The 17,549-nt window shown below is 38.7% G+C and overlaps 1 protein-coding gene across 4 annotated transcripts in view; it reads left to right on the plus strand.

The window, feature by feature from the left end:
• The first annotated feature begins 797 nt into the window (after positions 1-797).
• The window catches only part of CWC22 (CWC22 spliceosome associated protein homolog), a 29,088-nt gene continuing 12,336 nt past the window's right edge, over positions 798-17,549 (plus strand). The window contains exons 1-14 of one of the 4 annotated variants that reach the window (XM_053982018.1): positions 798-828; positions 1,235-1,346; positions 3,986-4,053; positions 4,708-4,827; positions 4,937-5,194; positions 5,670-5,798; positions 7,518-7,686; positions 8,051-8,104; positions 8,998-9,133; positions 9,215-9,421; positions 9,542-9,604; positions 9,925-10,020; positions 11,173-11,254; positions 12,392-12,452. In XM_053982018.1, coding sequence (XP_053837993.1) covers positions 1,320-1,346; positions 3,986-4,053; positions 4,708-4,827; positions 4,937-5,194; positions 5,670-5,798; positions 7,518-7,686; positions 8,051-8,104; positions 8,998-9,133; positions 9,215-9,421; positions 9,542-9,604; positions 9,925-10,020; positions 11,173-11,254; positions 12,392-12,452 — 1,470 coding nt within the window. In that variant the 5' untranslated portion in view covers positions 798-828; positions 1,235-1,319. Of the gene's footprint in view, positions 829-1,007; positions 1,146-1,234; positions 1,347-3,985; positions 4,054-4,707; positions 4,828-4,936; positions 5,195-5,669; positions 5,799-7,517; positions 7,687-8,050; positions 8,105-8,997; positions 9,134-9,214; positions 9,422-9,541; positions 9,605-9,924; positions 10,021-11,172; positions 11,255-12,391; positions 12,453-17,549 lie in introns of those variants that run through there. The other 3 variants (XM_053982017.1, XM_053982020.1, XM_053982019.1) reach the window with 3 other exon arrangements.

Below are 17,549 nucleotides of genomic sequence, written 5' to 3' on the forward strand. Positions count from 1 at the left end.
ACAGTAGGTGTGCTGGCACAGGACCTGCGCAGGGACACGGGTGGGCACAGCACCGCCACACAGCTCCATTACACATGGAGCTGAGATAATGCCTCCCTGACCCTGATCTGCTGTGTCCTGGAAGAGTTCATTTTCATTTATCTCACAAGAACATGAAAATGAACCATAAGCATTTTAATATTTTATGTATCACTTTCCTTTTTTTCATCCCCTTCCTATGCACTTAATTACTTTCCAAAATCCAAACACATTTGTGCCTATAATAAGCCAGGGGCTCTCTGTTAGCCTGGATCCATGGTGCTGAATTACTTCAAACTTTCCGAGGTCAAAAAGACCCCTCTAGCACACAGGTGTTCCAACAGCATGGCAGCCTCGGCACAGTGCAGTGTCTGCTGTCTCTCCCGCACAAACCTCCAGCTCCGTTTAGCCCACGGTGTAAGACAGAAGTGCGCGCTCAGCTGCTGTTCCAGGGGCAGCAGTATTTAATCACTCCATTTTCCAGCGGCGCTTCGGGCAGATCGCCACCCCTCAGGGAGGCCGGCTGACTGCTCCCACACGTGCTTCTGACTGGAAACGTGTGCGCTGGTAGCAGCGGGGTGTTTTTCCCCTAGGACGCTCCGCCCGAGGAGCAGAGGAAGCCAGGCCGAGCTGTTTTTATCTTTAACACGCACGGCGAGCGCGCTCCTTTTAAACTGAGGCGGGGACGGCGCAGCGCGCGGCCCCGCCCCAGCATGGCGGCCGAAGGGCGGGGCTGGCTGCGCGCTCACCCCGCGCCGCCGGAAGTGACGCGTTCCGGGCCGTGCGCGGCGGCAGCGGCAGCGGCGGGAGGTGCGGGCTCGGGCCCGGGGCCGCGGGCCGGGGCGGGCGGGGCTCGGCGGGGCGTCCGTTCCCTTGCCGCCATCCCCGTGGGGTCCGGGGGAGCCCCCGGGTCGGGGGTTCGCGGCTTCCCCCGCCGCGAGCGGGAGGCCGCGGGCCGGGAGCCGTGCGCGGGGTCGGTTGGCAGGGCCTCGGCAGCCCCGGCCGCGGCCTGGCCGCTCGCTCGGGGCCGGCTGTGGCGGTGAGCTCCCGGCTGCTGCCGTGCAGCCGCTGTGTGACCGCAGGAAATCGGAATAGACCCGGGGGAACCTTTTGGTTTCAGGACTTCTGTAAGCATAGCCTTAAAGGACAGAATAAAGGTGCGTGTTCCGGCACCTTGTGCAGTCGAAAGCTTTTGATTTTCTTCTGTGTGTTACAGGTGAAATGATTTTCATATGCTGAACTCCAGCTTGGATTGCCTCATTGCTGCACGTTGAGAACTTTGTAAAAAGCAGGAAGTCAAGATGAAGAGCAGGGTGACACAAGTAAATGTAAGTGTTCTTAAACCTAAATTGTAGGATTTGATCACTCCCATGTCACTGGTAATTAGGTTTGTAGTTGATGTTATGTTAAGTAAAACTTCCTCAATGCAAAGCAAGTAATATCTATAACAGACAGCAGCTGTTTACAAGATAAATGCTACTAGGAGTCAGTAAATTAAAGCTATTTCTAGTTGCTGTTGTCCTTGCAATCAAAGTTCTGAATATTATTAGTGTAAAATGTTGCAGTAATTGGTCAAAACTGACTGAATGCTGATGGCTCAACAGTAAGTGTAAGCATGTAGAGGAGCGGAGAAAGATTTCGAAAAAATTAACAACAATTTTAAAAGATATAGAGACAATAAGTAGCACTTAATTTGGCAACTGTGTGTCATACTACAAATGTTAAAACTTTTCCTTTTAATAGCTATATGTCCCACTTCTGAGTGGATGGGGTTGATTTTTTTGGGAATGCAAGAAGAAGTTTAGAAATGCTGTTTGCAAAGCAGGCTGGGTTTGGGACATGTTAGCAGAGCAATATTGTTATGATGCCCTACCTCAAATCTGTGGTATTACTCTGCCTGTTTGTCCAGAGTTGGAACCTGCATAGGCTTCTTCACTCTTTTAGACCAACTCTTCCAACTTGAGTGGCTTCTAGTAGGGATACTTGAGGGGCAGTTTAATACCTTCTCCTGTCTTCCCAGTCTGGTAGTGCTCCCTCATCTGTCAGAATAAGCCAGTTAGCAAAAGCACACTGTTTGGACAGTTTCACTTAATCACTTTGATGAAAATGGATAAGGAAGAGGACTAACTTGTGGCAGAAAACCTGGTCACAAAGAGCTGAGGTTGACAATTTCTTCAGCAAGCATAGCTTCTTTTGCAAGGAGATGTGATAAATGGCAAATACAGAAACAGCCATAACATTATTTTATTTCTGTGAACATTTGTCTCTTTGGTTCTGCTTGGGCAGACACAGATGATAAAGAATCCATTAGAATGGATCATTCTAAAAAGACCCAGTGCCTTCTTTCCATCTCCTAGATAGGATTTAAATACAGTAACTATTTTGTGTTATTCAAAGATTTTATTACCACTTTCTTGGAAGCTTATGATACATACTGGTATTATATTACTGTGCTGGGAAAAAAAAAAAAACAACTTAAAGACTCTTCTTACCCTTGAATGAATTAAGTGATCTGCTCTGTGATATAATGAGCATTGAAAGGGGTATAGAAAACCTTGATGAAAACCTTGTACTGTCTCTGCTGTCAGAGATAATGTGGCTCTAAAATTACACAGGTGGGCATAACTTCCATAGGGATGCATGCTGCCAGTGGACAATGCAATGCCCTTGTTTCATGTCATCGTCGTGATGCAGGCAACGGAACGCTGGGCGTAATTTTAACAATTTGAAGTGCCCCCTAGGAAGGGCAATATTCTAGGATATGTTATAGTGGCCTCAGAAAAACAGTTATTGGTTTGAATATATACACACTCTCCCAGTTAAGTGTTTGGAGATAACAGTTGCTCTGCTTTTTATGGAAGAGGTGTCATTATATTCTGGTCACCCAGAGTTTTAATTGGTTCTTTGATGGGGCTCGAATTGGTGTGCCAGTTGGTGGAGAGGGTGTTGCTTCAATGAACGAGCTGAGCGTTGCTGCAGGGAGTTCCATCAAAGTGCATAAGGAAATGCTTTTGTTGAGTTTCTGCATCAAGTGAGGTGTTCCCTATTTCACAGATAATCACTCTATGACATTGTGAGGTTGTGGTTCTGAAAAGTCATAAATAATATTTTAAAGGAAGAGATGACCCTTGCAATGAAAGTACTCAGGTTACAAATGCTGCTGTTTAGAAATATGTTAATGAATATCTTTCTGTTTACTGTAGATGCTGTCACATTCTGATTTTTGTATGACTCCATACTTCTACTCCATGCTTCATGTTATGGTTCAACCCATGGAATTTGGTTTGATCTGTTTAAGTGTGTATCAGTTACACAGTCCTGCAAATCTGCCAAGTAGATCAGTACAACTCAGATGCTTGTAATATATCAAACTTGGAATGACTCATGAGGAAATAAATTGTGATTAGTAAAAAGGGGGAATGTAAGGAAAAAATAATAAAGGGAATTTTTAGGCAAGAGGAAAGACACTCTTTAAACAAGAAATGGTGGAATTCTGTTCATGGTATTGCGTGTAATACAACAAATGAAAATGGCATCTGAAAAGAGGAAGCAAGAAAGGCAGACCAGTGGTCCATCTTCTCTAGTCTCCAGCAGTAAATAACAGCAGATGCCTTAAAGAGTTTAGGAATGGGGCAACTATAACAGTACTTGCCCATGTACACTCACACCACCTGTTTGCAGCTTCCTGAGCCAGATAAATTTTTTTGGTAACCCGTGTGGATTTTTCTTCTTGAACCTTGGCTGCATTTGGCATGTGCAGCATCCTGTAGCAGGGTGTCCAGCTGCTTAACTGCTTGTTCCTAGAGAACCAGGAACCTCTCCTTGTCATACCTGACTGCCATCAGCTTTATTTGATGGCCCTCCTTGTAAAGGAGTGGTAACTGAGACATGGTATGCTTTGATCTAAAGAGAGGTGCTCACAGTCATGTTGGGGCTTGATTTTTTTTTTCTTTCTCTTTCCTTAAAGCATGGTTCCAGTCATGACAGGAAGGAAAACTACAGTTCCCGACATGAAAGTTTGTCTCCGGAGGACAGGTAGAATGACTGATTTTTGTGTCCTTCAATTCTGTATATACACCTCACATAGTGAGTTAGGGAAGTTAAAAAAATCATCAGGTTATGTTTCTTTTTACGTATTACCATAACTAAGTGGTAAAAAGCAGGTGTAGCAAGTATATTTAATAACTTATTTGAGTGTCACTATAACAGTAATTAAGTGGATTTGTTACTAAAACTTAGTGTTTAGTTAAATTATCATGAAACTTGAAAATGGAAATTATATGCTAGCTTTTTGCTTGAAGTCACATATTGCTGATACCACAATTATCATTTTTGGGCAACATTGCTTCATGCTGTACAGGCAAAAAAGTAAGTAGAAACAAATGAATATGTGTGTTCTGAGGAATGCAAGCTGCTGAATTTACCATTGATATTTGATGTTATTATTGTTAAACATTTAATTTCAAATTGTAGGAGCTTTCTTTTACAGTGCTTCTTTGATTTTTGATAATATTTTCTTGATGACAAATTATTGTTAAAGTAGATCCTTTTATTGGAGTGACACATATTTTGAAACTCACATTGCAGAACTGGAACACTTCTGCATAGTTACATTATACTGCAGGTAAATATTACTACCACTGGTTTTCTCAGCCTTTTACTAGAAGTTTTTGTGTCTTGTGTTGCAAGTAGGGAGCGTGATAGGTCTCGGTCTCCATCTCCCAGGAAGAGGAGATACTCTGATGACAGCAGATATGATGAGGAATATTCAAGACGGGAATACTATGATGACAGAACTTCAGATGGAAGGTCTGGAGCCCTTTCTTAATCAGTAATGAAATACTTATTTTTAAAGAATAAAATGTGAAAGCTGTTCACAAACACTTGGGTGTTTAGTGGGTGTTTATTTTCCCTTTAGAAGGATGGAAAGGGGGAGAGATAGACACTATGAGAGATGGGAAGACAGAGAATATGATCGAAGGAAGCAGAGAAGGTATTCATCGCCTGACCGTAGGAGTCCAGAGAGGTCAACAGGCCAGAACTCACTTGCTCATGATGAGACTGCCTCAAAGAAGAAGAAAGAAGAAGTGGATCCAATTCTCACTCGCACAGGTGGTGCATATATTCCACCTGCCAAGCTCAGGATGATGCAAGAGCAAATCACTGATAAAAATAGGTGAGTTCAAAGTTACATAGTAGGTTTTTTTGGTGCAAGCAAAACAGTTAAGGTGTTTAGAGAACGTTGGGAAAAAATGGATCCATTAAGGGTTGTGATCATTGTTTTGGTGGTATGTTTTTATTAGAAGAGAGGTAAAATAATCAGATTAAACTACCTGCTTCTGCTGCAAAGTGGAAATGATAAAGGAAAGCAGGATACTGAATGTAGCTAGGATTTTTTTGGAACATCTTACAAAACAACATACTGGGTTATACTGTATCTACAGAGAATTACACTTTGATTTATCATGTTGGTTTAATGATTTTCTAGTGGTTGAATATATAATTGTGAATAAGTCTTCATATTTATTCAGTGAATATTTTTAATTTATTTTACTGATTAAATGAAAATGTGAATGTATGCTATATATGTATAAATTCGCTCAATGCAACTTCAAATTTATACATTATTAATTTGTGATACTCTGTAATAGCTTGGCATACCAGAGGATGAGCTGGGAAGCCTTGAAGAAGTCAATCAATGGTCTTGTCAATAAAGTGAACGTTTCTAATATAGAAAACATCATTCATGAGCTCCTTCAGGAGAATATTGTTCGCGGAAGGTAAGCTTTAGTATTTTAAAATAATTCTTTTGCTCTTCTGGAACATGTACACTTCCTGTGTACACTTCTGTGTGTGCTATTAGTAGTGTATGGGTGTTAGTCAGGTTTTAGTATTAGCCTTAGGCCATATTGTCCTATCCAGAATAATCCCTTTCCTGCGAAGGATGTTGTATGCTTGGTGGAATAAAAGAGTGCAACAGATGCTGTATATTTCCTTTTGTTAAGGTTTTCCCAATACATTTTACTTGAATGACTTTTAATTTACAGTTGTCACCATCTATTTATTTTTGTAGTGCTTTGTTTTTTTGTTTTTTTTTTTTTTCTGGGACAAATAATATTTTTAGCTACTATTTAGCAAAACAAGTTTTACTGCAGTTATGTGTTGGTGTAGTTTAATGATGTAATGTATAGACCATTATGCTGTTATAGCTTGGTAGATCCAAAAATAATTCTGTTACATTTCAAACAGATAGCAAAACTTTCTCTGTCATGGGTTTATTTGAGGAGGAATGCATTACTTTTATTGTGTATTACATAGATCTGATGGGAAGGTCAGAGTCAGGCAACTAGCATAAAAATAAGAGAATTAAGTCATTAAGTAACATCTGGACAGTGAGCAAATAGTTCCTGAATGTGATTTCTGTTAAAAGTAATAATGAAGTTTCATACTTTTGTAGGGCTGCTTTTTACTTGCCTGTGTTGCATGTCCCCAAAATTTAATTTTTATACTAGCAATGTTATTTTAGTTTAAAAATTACTTTATTGACACTATTTTTAGAATGCACTTGTCTGTGGAAGTTTCTATGTGGTTTATAAATGTCAAAATAACATATATGGAAAATGGCACCATTTCCCTCCTTAGTTAGTTCTGTACTCTTGAATTTGCACAAAGGTGCATTTAAAAGTAATGACATGAACTTTTACCTGGCTGTCAAATCCTTTCCTGAGGTTTTAAGTAGATGATAAATAAGAACTGAAACAGACCACTTTCAGTGCAAGCAAGAAGTAACTAATTTCAAAATGTATAGGGAATAAGGTCCCTATGCACTTTGTATTTATTACTCTGTAGGAGTGGGGTTTTTTTAGGATTTCAATTTTTCAGACCACAGGGAAGGTAGATTTGGATATCAGTGTGTCCTTTGAAGATTCACATTTAGAGGTTTGTTTTGTTTTTATCCTCACCCACATGTAGTTGAGTAATACAGCAAAAGTCAAATTCTGTCTGCTCCTAAGAATTACAAAAAGCAAAATTGAGAGGAGGGGAAGCAAGTCACAGATTCTTCTCAGACTTTCTTGATAATAAATGTAAAAGAGATAATTAGAATAATAAAAGAACTATTATGTCATGAGTCCTTTGTTTATATTCATTTAGGCTCTAAGTAGTATTTTATAATCAGACTTAGTTCAGATTATAAAAGGGATAATTGCAGGATACAAGGTGTTTTTTTGCATTGCTTAGCATTTTTAAGTGTATCTCTAATATGAACAATATTTAGTGAAAGATAGGTAACAGTTTAAGAACTTTTCAGTTCAGACAGATTTGTGCAACACATTTTGCAAAATTCCATTTGTTGCATGATAAACCATGGTTTGAAAAAGATCATCTGATTTCTTCCAGCTATTCCAACTGCACAACACTATTTCATGTGGTAAGTACTAAATAAAAACATGACATACTTTATTACCAGAAAGATCTTTAAAACTTATTTATTTTTCCAGGGGATTGCTGTCCAGATCCATTTTGCAAGCTCAGAGTGCCTCTCCGATTTTTACTCATGTTTATGCAGCTCTTGTGGCAATTATCAATTCAAAGTTTCCAAATATTGGTGAATTGATCCTCAAGAGGCTGATACTGAATTTTCGTAAAGGGTATCGCAGAAATGACAAGGTATGTAAAATGTAAATGTGCTGAAATGTGGAATTCTGCAGTGTAACTGTGTCAAGTGTGTACAAAGGAGCACAGCCAAGACATGGGTCAAGACCAGTTTATGGGACGTTAAGTAGTATTAGAGTATTGTGAAAGTTTGGCAAACTGTTCTGGATTGATACTGTGATAGTTTTTGATTTAGGCAAGGGTGTTTAATTCTAATTTCTTATTTTTAAGTGTACAGTCCTAATTGAGAACAACTACCAGTGTCCTTAAATATTTTCATGACTCTAATTTGTTTGTGAGATGCATTAGTCCGTAGTATGTCTGTGTTAGGAATTTCTTCTTCCATATGTTAAACTTTCCTGGCTTATTTCTTTTGCAGCAACTCTGTCTAACATCTTCAAAATTTGTTGCACATTTGATGAATCAGAATGTGGTATGTTTCTTTGTTTCTACTCAATCCAAACCCTATATGGCTAATTTTTAGTTTAAGAAAGCAATACCCTAAGTGGAGGTTCTCTGTCTGTTCTGAAAGTTGCTGGAAGCCTGAGTGTGGTGCCTGCTTTAAGTTGTTAAGATCTCTTTTTAAAAGATACTGGTAATTGCTTATGCAGTTATCACCACTTATGATTGCACTTAAGCTCCAGAGCTTCCCAAGATTTCATGTGTGTGTTTGGGCTTGTTTTCAGGCTTGTCTCAATGCAAAGTAAGGATCATTTGAGACTCTGTCCCACAGATCTTGTTGATGTTTTCTTGCAACATGTGTCTTAGCAGAAGTGGACTCAGTTGCATCTAAATCAAATTTATATCCAGCTCTGTTCCACTTGTTTATGTGTCAGAACTCAGGATGCTCTAATTTAAATTATGTCAGGAAGCAGTGTCTCAGGAATGTGTTGGGAATGTTCAGCATTTTGGTAAAGAGGAAATTAATCTGAGATGGGCAATTTGCTTATATGTCTGATCCTGGAAGATCTTATTTAATTATAGATACAATGCACTTAAAACTGGGTTCTGTAATGCAAGTGCTGGTTTGCTTCTTGGAAATGCGTTCTGTTAATTTTTTAATGGCAAAATATTTTTCATTGCTAGCTTGTTCACTTCAATAGAATAGTCACATTCACTAGAAAATTGGTGTAAATACTGATGGTAAAACTGGATTTGAAATTTTTACTTCCTCTTAATCAGCTTTGCCCCACTACTGCTGCCTTGTGTGTGCGATTAAACTGCTGTGTTGTGGCATCCTCAAAGGCTGGACAGGTCTGTCCAGTAAATGACTGTGGTGATAGTGTAACACTGCATGCTAATTCTTTGCTGATACTCTTTCTACAGGCTCACGAGGTTTTATGTTTAGAAATGCTCACTTTGTTACTTGAAAGGCCTACTGATGACAGTATTGAAGTAGCAATTGGATTTATTAAAGAGAGTGGGCTCAAATTAACAGAAGTTTCTCCTAGAGGTATTAATGGTAAGTACAGTTAGCCAAAACCTATCTTGGCATTGGTATTAATAAATATCTTTAGTGTTTACATTTCTCTCTTTTCCAAAGCAATCTTTGATCGCCTTCGACACATTCTGCATGAATCTAAAATCGATATGCGTGTTCAGTACATGATAGAAGTCATGTTTGCTGTACGGAAGGATGGCTTCAAGGATCATCCAATCATTCCAGAGGGATTAGATCTAGTGGAAGAGGAGGATCAGTTTACTCATATGTTGCCATTGGAAGATGACTACAACCCAGAGGATGTTCTTAGTAAGTTAGAAATGAAAGATAATTCCTTAACTGCATTCCCCAAGAAAATAAATTCAAGAAGAAATATTAATAGCTTTCTTCAATTTGTGTTTTAAATAAAGATTCTCTTTTATTCTAAAGATGTTTTCAAGATGGATCCAAACTTTATGGAAAATGAAGAGAAGTACAAAATGCTGAAGAAAGGTAGGGATATTTGTGTGTATACTCAACCATTACCTCTGGCATTTGCTTATTCAGCTGTTCCTGGCAACATTTATTTAACAGTGGGTGATATTTCTGTTCTATAAAACTCATTCAGTTCACAGACCTTTCCTTTGTGTTCGTGCTACTCAGTGTTGTTTCTCCATCTGTATTTCCATTCAGTTATGATATATCTGCTTTTGGCCTCTTCCACATTCTGTACCTGAGACATCCTTTCACTCTTCAGGGGTGGGATAAATGGTTTTTTTGTAACGGAAGTACTGTGGTCTGTGTTCCATTAATCTGAGATACTGCTCTTTCAGAAATTCTTGATGAAGGTGACACTGAATCTGAAGGAAATCAAGAAGCTGGAAGTAGTGAAGAAGATGAAGACGACGATGAAGAGGAGGATGAAGATGGTAAGTATATGACTGGCACCTTACAAGCAGTTGATTGAATGTAGATAAACAGGAAAGAAAAGCTTAACTTTTTAGATGTTTTGCAAAACTGCGATGCTCAATTGTTAAGCAATGTTTTCCTCTTCAGTTATTCTCAGATCTAAGTGTTTACTAGCAAACAGTGTAAAAGTCTGAAAGGAAGCATTCAGCACATGCAGAAAAGGAAAAGCAACTTTGCCACATTATTCATGATAGTATCAGTTTCCTTTGAGAAAAGCCTTGCAAACCTAAGACTTGTAAAAGAGCAAAATGAAAACTCTTGCTTAAACTTTTCCATGCTCTATCATATTTTAAGTCACAAATTAGGATGGATTTTCTTACAACTGTATCTACATCCTCCATACCTCACTTCAGCGGAGACAATACTTAATCAATTTCCAAGAATGTATTCAATTCCCAGGAAAAAACATTGATGGATAAGCATAATTGAAGATTTTGTGCAGACTGCATGAGTAATGGAAAGCCAGTCAAGTATTGTTCCTGTAGAATACCAGGAATGGATTTCCTTACTAGTTTGGTGAAGTATTTCACAGAAGAGCAGAGCTCCCAGGCTCATGAAAAGTATGAACATTCACATAATTCCTCATTTTCTATGCTTTTACCAAACTTTAAAAGACTGAAGGAATAGTGAGTATTTTACAAATCAAAGTGATTTGGTCCAGAATGGAATTTTCTATGCTTGCTCTGGGACTTTGCAGAATGCTGTAATGTAGATCCTACAATTAACAGTAGCTAAGAATTACCTGCATAAAGAGATGCTGCATAAAGCATTGTATAGCTAAATTGTGCAGAAAATGGATTGCTAATAATGTTAACAAGAAATGTTAAACCTGGAGGTTGCAGTGACTAAGAAACATAAAATGTCTTTAAAAGAATTACACTTTTAAAACTGTTTCAAAATATTTACCTTTGTTACAGATGAAGCAAATACTGATTATTTTCTTATCTATAAAAATAAACATAAAAATACATAAACCTGCAACAGTTCTAAGTACTTCCAGAAAAATAGTGTGCTACAGACTCAGTAAATGGTAAATAGAGCTTTCCTAAGAAATTACTACATGTGTCTCCTTAATGTTTTGCTCTTTACAAACCCATGATTTTCTTTTCCAGGTCAGAAAGTTACTGTCCATGACAAAACAGAAATTAACCTGGTCTCCTTCCGTCGTACAATTTATCTAGCTATACAGTCAAGGTAAATATAAATTATGCACCTAGCAGTGTAGTTCTTTTGAAGTCAGTGAACTGACTCTTTCTTTTGAAATTATGTCTTAATGTGCAATTTAAAAGAAAAAAAAAAAAAGTAGGGACGTGGTCATTATGGAGCCTGACCTGACTGTAAAGCACACTGTTTTCCAAATTCTCATTCTAAGATGAATCTTGTTTGTTTCAAAATGTTTGGGTAGTGGACTGGGACTATTGCTGTAATGAGAACTTTCTGAGTGAACAAAAGTCAGTGATCTTCAAATTTTACAGCATCTTGACAATTTATGAAAAAAAAATTGAGACACACTTAGAAATTCTGTAGTTTGACTCCACTTCTGAGATGGAGTTCTTTTACCATCTGCATTGTTTGGAAAATAAGTATGCATTTACCAACCCTGAAGTATAGACTGCTTGTAGTCATGAACGCCACTTGCAGTTTGTGGCACAGATACTCCAAACCTGCTGGGTGTAGATTCTCTGTCACCAGGCTGAGAGGAAGGTTTGATCCCTTACAGCCCATAATACTCTGCAGGTCTGATGCTGCATGACAAGTGCAACGATGTAGTTGTGGTGTTGATCATTAGACATATGAATTAATACTGAGGGCATCAAAGGCTCTTACATTCTCAAAGTTATTGTTAAATACTTTCTTGCCGTACTCAAACTTGTTCATCTGATATGTGGAGGGGAGAGGATGTACCCAGTGGTAGCTAAAGGCTTTCAGAACAGGAGTGCACAGAGGAGACTGTGGTATAATATTGCTTTTGGAGCTGGTCTGAAATGCTTGCATTTCAGTGTGTTTCAAAATGTACAAAACAAGCTTCCAATTTCCTGTTTTACTAAGTTTTGTAAGATGATGTGATAGTAATAATGACTTGGATCATCTTGTTTTCAGATTGCCTGCAAATGTAATCACTTTGGATTAATTTTCAGATAGAAACTCATGAAATACAAAATGTTTATTAAAAAGCCACAACAGCTATAAAGTCTCAGCAAATCAAACAGCTGACATACTTTAACTTCAAAACTGTTGAGGTTTTAGCACCAATGACTATTCTTAATATGGTTTTGGAATATTTTTAACATAGCATATATTGCACAGATAATAAGTGTTTTTTCTATTCAGCTTAGACTTTGAAGAATGTGCTCACAAACTGCTGAAGATGGACTTCCCTGAAAGTCAGACCGTAAGCCTTAGTTCTTACTCTTCTTGTTACTCACATTATAAAGATACAGTACTATGGTAGTATCTAAAAACCTTGCTCATGTTCCACAACCTAGTTTGTATAGCAGGCAGATGAATAAGTCATTCCTTACAGCTGTTGTTCCTCAAAATTTATTTCACAACCTTTAGAGCAAATGGACTGACACACATTTCAGAAGCAATTTGTCTTATGCATGTGCTCCTTTCTGTCAAGCAACACAAATGTTTGCTCATAGCCTTTTAAAAAGATCTGTTGTTTGGACTGGGTAAGTTCTGTCCTATGACAAGAATACAGCAGCATGGCAGAGTTCTGTCTCTGAAAGGACTCTGGGTTGAAGATAATATTTGCAGGCAGCTGTAGACTTTATCAGTGGGACTTGAAATTTAGCACAGTGCTATGAGTGTGTTGTTTTGGTGCTTTCACAGTAAGTCTTTGAATAAACAGGATATTGAATTAGAGTAGTTTTGAGTGATTGCTTTGCTGTAATTTTGGAGATCATGAGACTAAAGCTGTTTTGTCCTCAGACTCTGTAAGATCAATGCAATTGCTGTGTTTTCAGGTAATGGAACCTGTTCTTCATCCAGTACTTTTATTCAATACTAGTAGAATGTAAATACACATCTAATTTTCCGAGCAGCTTTTCAGACAGCTGTAAGCTGTCATCATAGGAGTTGTACTTGGGTGGGCTTTTTAAGGTCTTGTGGCTTTAATTATCAGTTTTATTTGAAACGGTGTCTGTAATAACTAACATTAGTATAATACTAACTAGTAAGGGGAGATTTGGCTTACACTTAGGTGGTCTTTGAGAACTTGTTTACCTATAATTTTTTCAATTCTTGTACTGTTGCTTGTTTCTAAGCAATTTGCATGGACGTAAACTAAGAACTGAGATTGTGACTTTTTAAAATCTGGTTCTTTAATTCTGTGCATGAAATGCAATATTAAGCATGCATAAGATTATAATTCTCAGTGAAGTCTGCATAACCTGAAGAACTCTAAAGAGAAAAAAAATCCTGTTGCCCAGCGAATCAATTCAGCTATAAAGAGTAGAGCAAACAATCTAGAATATACGTACTAGACCATACAACAGAGTTATAATGCATGACATTACTTGCTTGTAGAGAACTACTTAACTCTTATGATAGAAAAATCACCTTTTATTCATTCAAGCTACTGTCTTCAGACTGAAGTCTTTATTGAATTAGTTGCCTCTGCCTTCATTAAAAACAAGCTATTATTGAGTTTGCAGATGACACCAAGTTGGGCAGGAGTGTTGATCTGCAGGAGAGCAGGAAGGCAGAGGGAATCAGGCTTGGGTCAGTGGCCTGAGGCCATTGGTGTGATGTTCAGTGAGGCAAAGTGCTGAGTCCTGCTCTTGAGTCACAGCAGCTACAGGCTGGAGCAGAGTGGCTGGAAAACTGCCCAGCAGCAGGAAGGGACCTGGAGGTGCTGGTTGGCAGCAGATGAATATGATCCAGCAGTGCCCAGGTGACCAAGAAGGCCAGTGGCATCCTGGCCTGGATCAGGAATAGCGTGGCCAGCAGGACAGGGGCAGTGACCATCCCTCTGTACTGGGGACTGAGGTCACGCCTGGAGTGCTGTGTGTGGCTGAGGGAGCTGGGCTTCTTCAGTCTGGAGAAGAGGTGGCTCAAAGGGGACCTTAGCACTCTGCAAGTACCCAAAAGGAGGGTGTAGCCAGTGGGGGCTGGTCTTTTTTCACAGATAACAAGTGACAGAGGGAATGGCCTCAAGTTGCACCAGGTGAGGTTTAAATTAAATACTAGGAACATTTTATTGACTGAAAGGGTGGTCAGTCGCTGAAACAGGTTTCCCAGGGAAGTGGTCGAATCAGCATCCCTGGAAGTGTTCAAAAGATCTGTGGATATGGTTTAGTGGTGAACGCAGTGGCATTGGGTTTATGGTTGTACTTGATCTTAGAGGTATTTTCAAACTTTATAATTCTCTACTACTATTATTTTAGCCATAAAGCACTTCTTTCTTTTTCGGTCTGTTTTACTGAAAGCTCCAGCAATCTGTATTGCAGGATGTTGCATCTTATTTCTTCGCACTTTCTGATTCAAAGCTTTAAACAGTCTTGAGAGATTCCTGAAATGTTTGCTGAACTCTTGGGTGAACCTGCAAACTTTGTTTATGCTCATTCTCTGTTCCAACTCCTACTATGAGTGGCAGTCATCATGAGAAGCAGGAACTAGATCATTTAGCTGAAATATTCCTTAAAAATCAGGTGTAACTTAAGATTTTCATTGCAAAATTTTTATTCAAATCAAGTCTGGGTTTACAGTAATGTTCTGCTTTTCTTCTGAACTGTTTTACTTAATAAAGCAATACGTATTTAATTTTGTCATAAAGACTGTTTTCCACAAGCTTTGAGTAGTAAATTGTCAATTAAATACAATCAAAAAATTAATCAGAATATCTGAAACCTAAAGACAGATGCAAACAACAAGTTTAAGACTAATACAGTCTTAATGACCGTCTTTCTCGGTAACACTTCCAGAAATCTTGATGTGTAGAAACTTTTGGTGTGATTTATCAGGGTTAAGTTCAGAAATACATTAGCAGTTTTTACCAGTTGTTGAATTATCAGATCATCATGTCACATTAACTGCTGTTGTTTGTCTGTTTAATACCAGTAATGGATCTGTCACATAGCTCTGACTCACAGAAAGAGGATTAAGGTTCAGATAGATAATCTGTGGACTGGAACAACATAATACTGATTTTTGGCATTGCAGTTTAGGACCAGCTGCTGAGGAGGGATGTCAGCAGTCTTGTGTTTTTTTTTTTTTTTAACATTTAAAGTGTTCTTTCATATTTAAGTAAATTTCCTAGGAGTGGGGTTGCTTTTATTCATGTTATTTAGACCCAGCTGAAGCCTGCAGATCAAAAGTGAAATAGCTTTGCTGTCTTTACTTCAGTCTGTGCAAAGCTGTTCTAAACAAGACTTGCAATTGCTTCTTTGGGCATATGTTCAGTCTTGGCAGAGCTCACTGTTTCATTTTTTTAAAAAAGTGCTGTTATTATGTGTGTTATAGCTGTGTTAATCCCATGTATTACCAAAGAAGAAAATTTAAATAAACTAAAACTGTTGTTAGAGGAGTGTGGTATTACCAGTTGTTCTGGCTTCTGAACTGTGGGGGAAAGCAAGCAAACAAGCCCGGCTGAAATGCAGACAACTGAAAAAAATTAAACCGACTATATATTGTTCTTGCTCTTTGAAAATGTGCCTAAAATGGATTGGCTTTTAGGCTTTTCTTCTTTATTGGTTTGTGATAAGAACTAAACTTGTATACAGAAATGTTGCTAAATTAAATTAGAGCCTCTTCTAACACTGTGTATATTCCAGATAAAGGTAATGCGTCACCAGATTTTTTTTTTTAATGCTTGAAATGAGAAATATTCTTGCAGGCACCGCCTTCTTGAAAGAATTATGCATGCATCTGACACATCTTCATTTTTACAGGGTGGCGTCACTTGCTCAAAGCAGTCCTAGTTGGTGGTGTGGGAGTGTCAGTGTCTGGTGTTATTTATGCCTTTAGTCTTGAAGATAACACAAGTACTGCTGCTGGCTTGACTGTTTTCACTTTCAGTGAAAATATAGTTCAGGAAATTGATGTAGAGCAGGATGGTCTAAGGCTGATAATTCCACTTTGGTCAAATTGATGATTTCTTAGACACATTAATTTCTTCTCTAATTGGAGGGCATTGCAGCTGCCCCATGATTAGTTCACAGCCTTGCTACTGGCTGTAAAAGATAATCATCCTCAAGTAGCTTTCCTGTCTTTTGAAGCAGGAGGTTTTTGTGGGCCTGAGGTGCAGGGTCATTCTAAATTTCCATGATTTATCAAATTTTTAAAAAGTACACTGCATGCACATTCTATGTTGTGGTATTTGTTGATGTCTACAGAGTGAAGGTACAGAATCCATACAGAATTAGGCTGCTGTGTTACTGATAGCAGGCATTAGCTAGAATTCCGCCTAGATTTTGGTCTTCCACAGATGTGTATATGCATTTAACCTAAGCAGGTGGAATTGCTCAGTGAAATTACTTAAAGTGAAGTTTTGCATGTGCAGCCTTCAGGTAGAAGGAAAGAGATACTGTGGGACTTCGGTATATTATTTCATTTTTGTGTGTGTTTGTGTGTTGCAGACTAGTAGTAGCATGATTCAAAGTCTGTCTATCCTTATATCCAGTTAACGATTCCAGTGTAAAATATTGTCTGTTTTACACAAGATTTTTGATAACCATGTTCATCTTTAAGCATATGTTGCTCTAAATAGAAAAGAGACTGAGCAAAAAAAGGGACAAAAGTTGAGGAAGACCATTAGCAGAGCACAGGACAGACCTGGAGACTTTGTAGTAGGTGCTAAAAGCACTGCACATAGCTTGACAAGAGGCTGCCTGCTGCTGAAACACCTTCCATGGCTTTGTCAGCTTTGGCTCTAAGTGGTAACTTGACAAATTAAGAAGAGAAAGCAGAGATGCTGGGAAGAGTAGGCTGTGTGATGGTTGCACCCATTAAAATATGCAGCAGTAAGGAAAGCTTTAAGGTAGTCAGTGGGAGTAAAGTATGTATCAATGAATTAAAAGAGAAAAAAGGAGAACTGTGGCATCTGTAAAAGCAGTGAAAATACATAAAATGCAAGGCACTCATTTCACATAATTCCAATTTCACATTGATTTAAACAAACCTGAGGCCTGCACTAGGTTTGCTCCTGGCAAACCAATTCCTTTAGTTCCGTGAAGAAACTTCTAGAAATGAAGTGTTGACATTGAAAATGTTATATTTTAAGAGTAGCTTACAGGGTCGGGATGTCTCATCATGGCTTCAGCTTGTGTATGCAATGGATGGAACAGAGCTGTGGGGCTGGCAAGGAAGGGAGGTGGAAATGGCATCACTTCCAGCCAAGCAGGGCAGAAGTGACTTCTACATGGGGGCAGCTCTGAAACCGCAGTCTTGGCTGAATGCAAATCTTACAGAAATTGCAAAAAATGGTGAGAAGGGGCAAGGGGGAAGTACTAGTTGTGAAAAAGAACCTGTGATCAGAGGGGGATAA

The sequence above is a fragment of the Vidua macroura genome, chromosome 7 (genome assembly GCF_024509145.1).
Source record: "Vidua macroura isolate BioBank_ID:100142 chromosome 7, ASM2450914v1, whole genome shotgun sequence".
In the NCBI taxonomy this organism is placed as follows: Eukaryota; Metazoa; Chordata; class Aves; order Passeriformes; family Viduidae; genus Vidua; species Vidua macroura.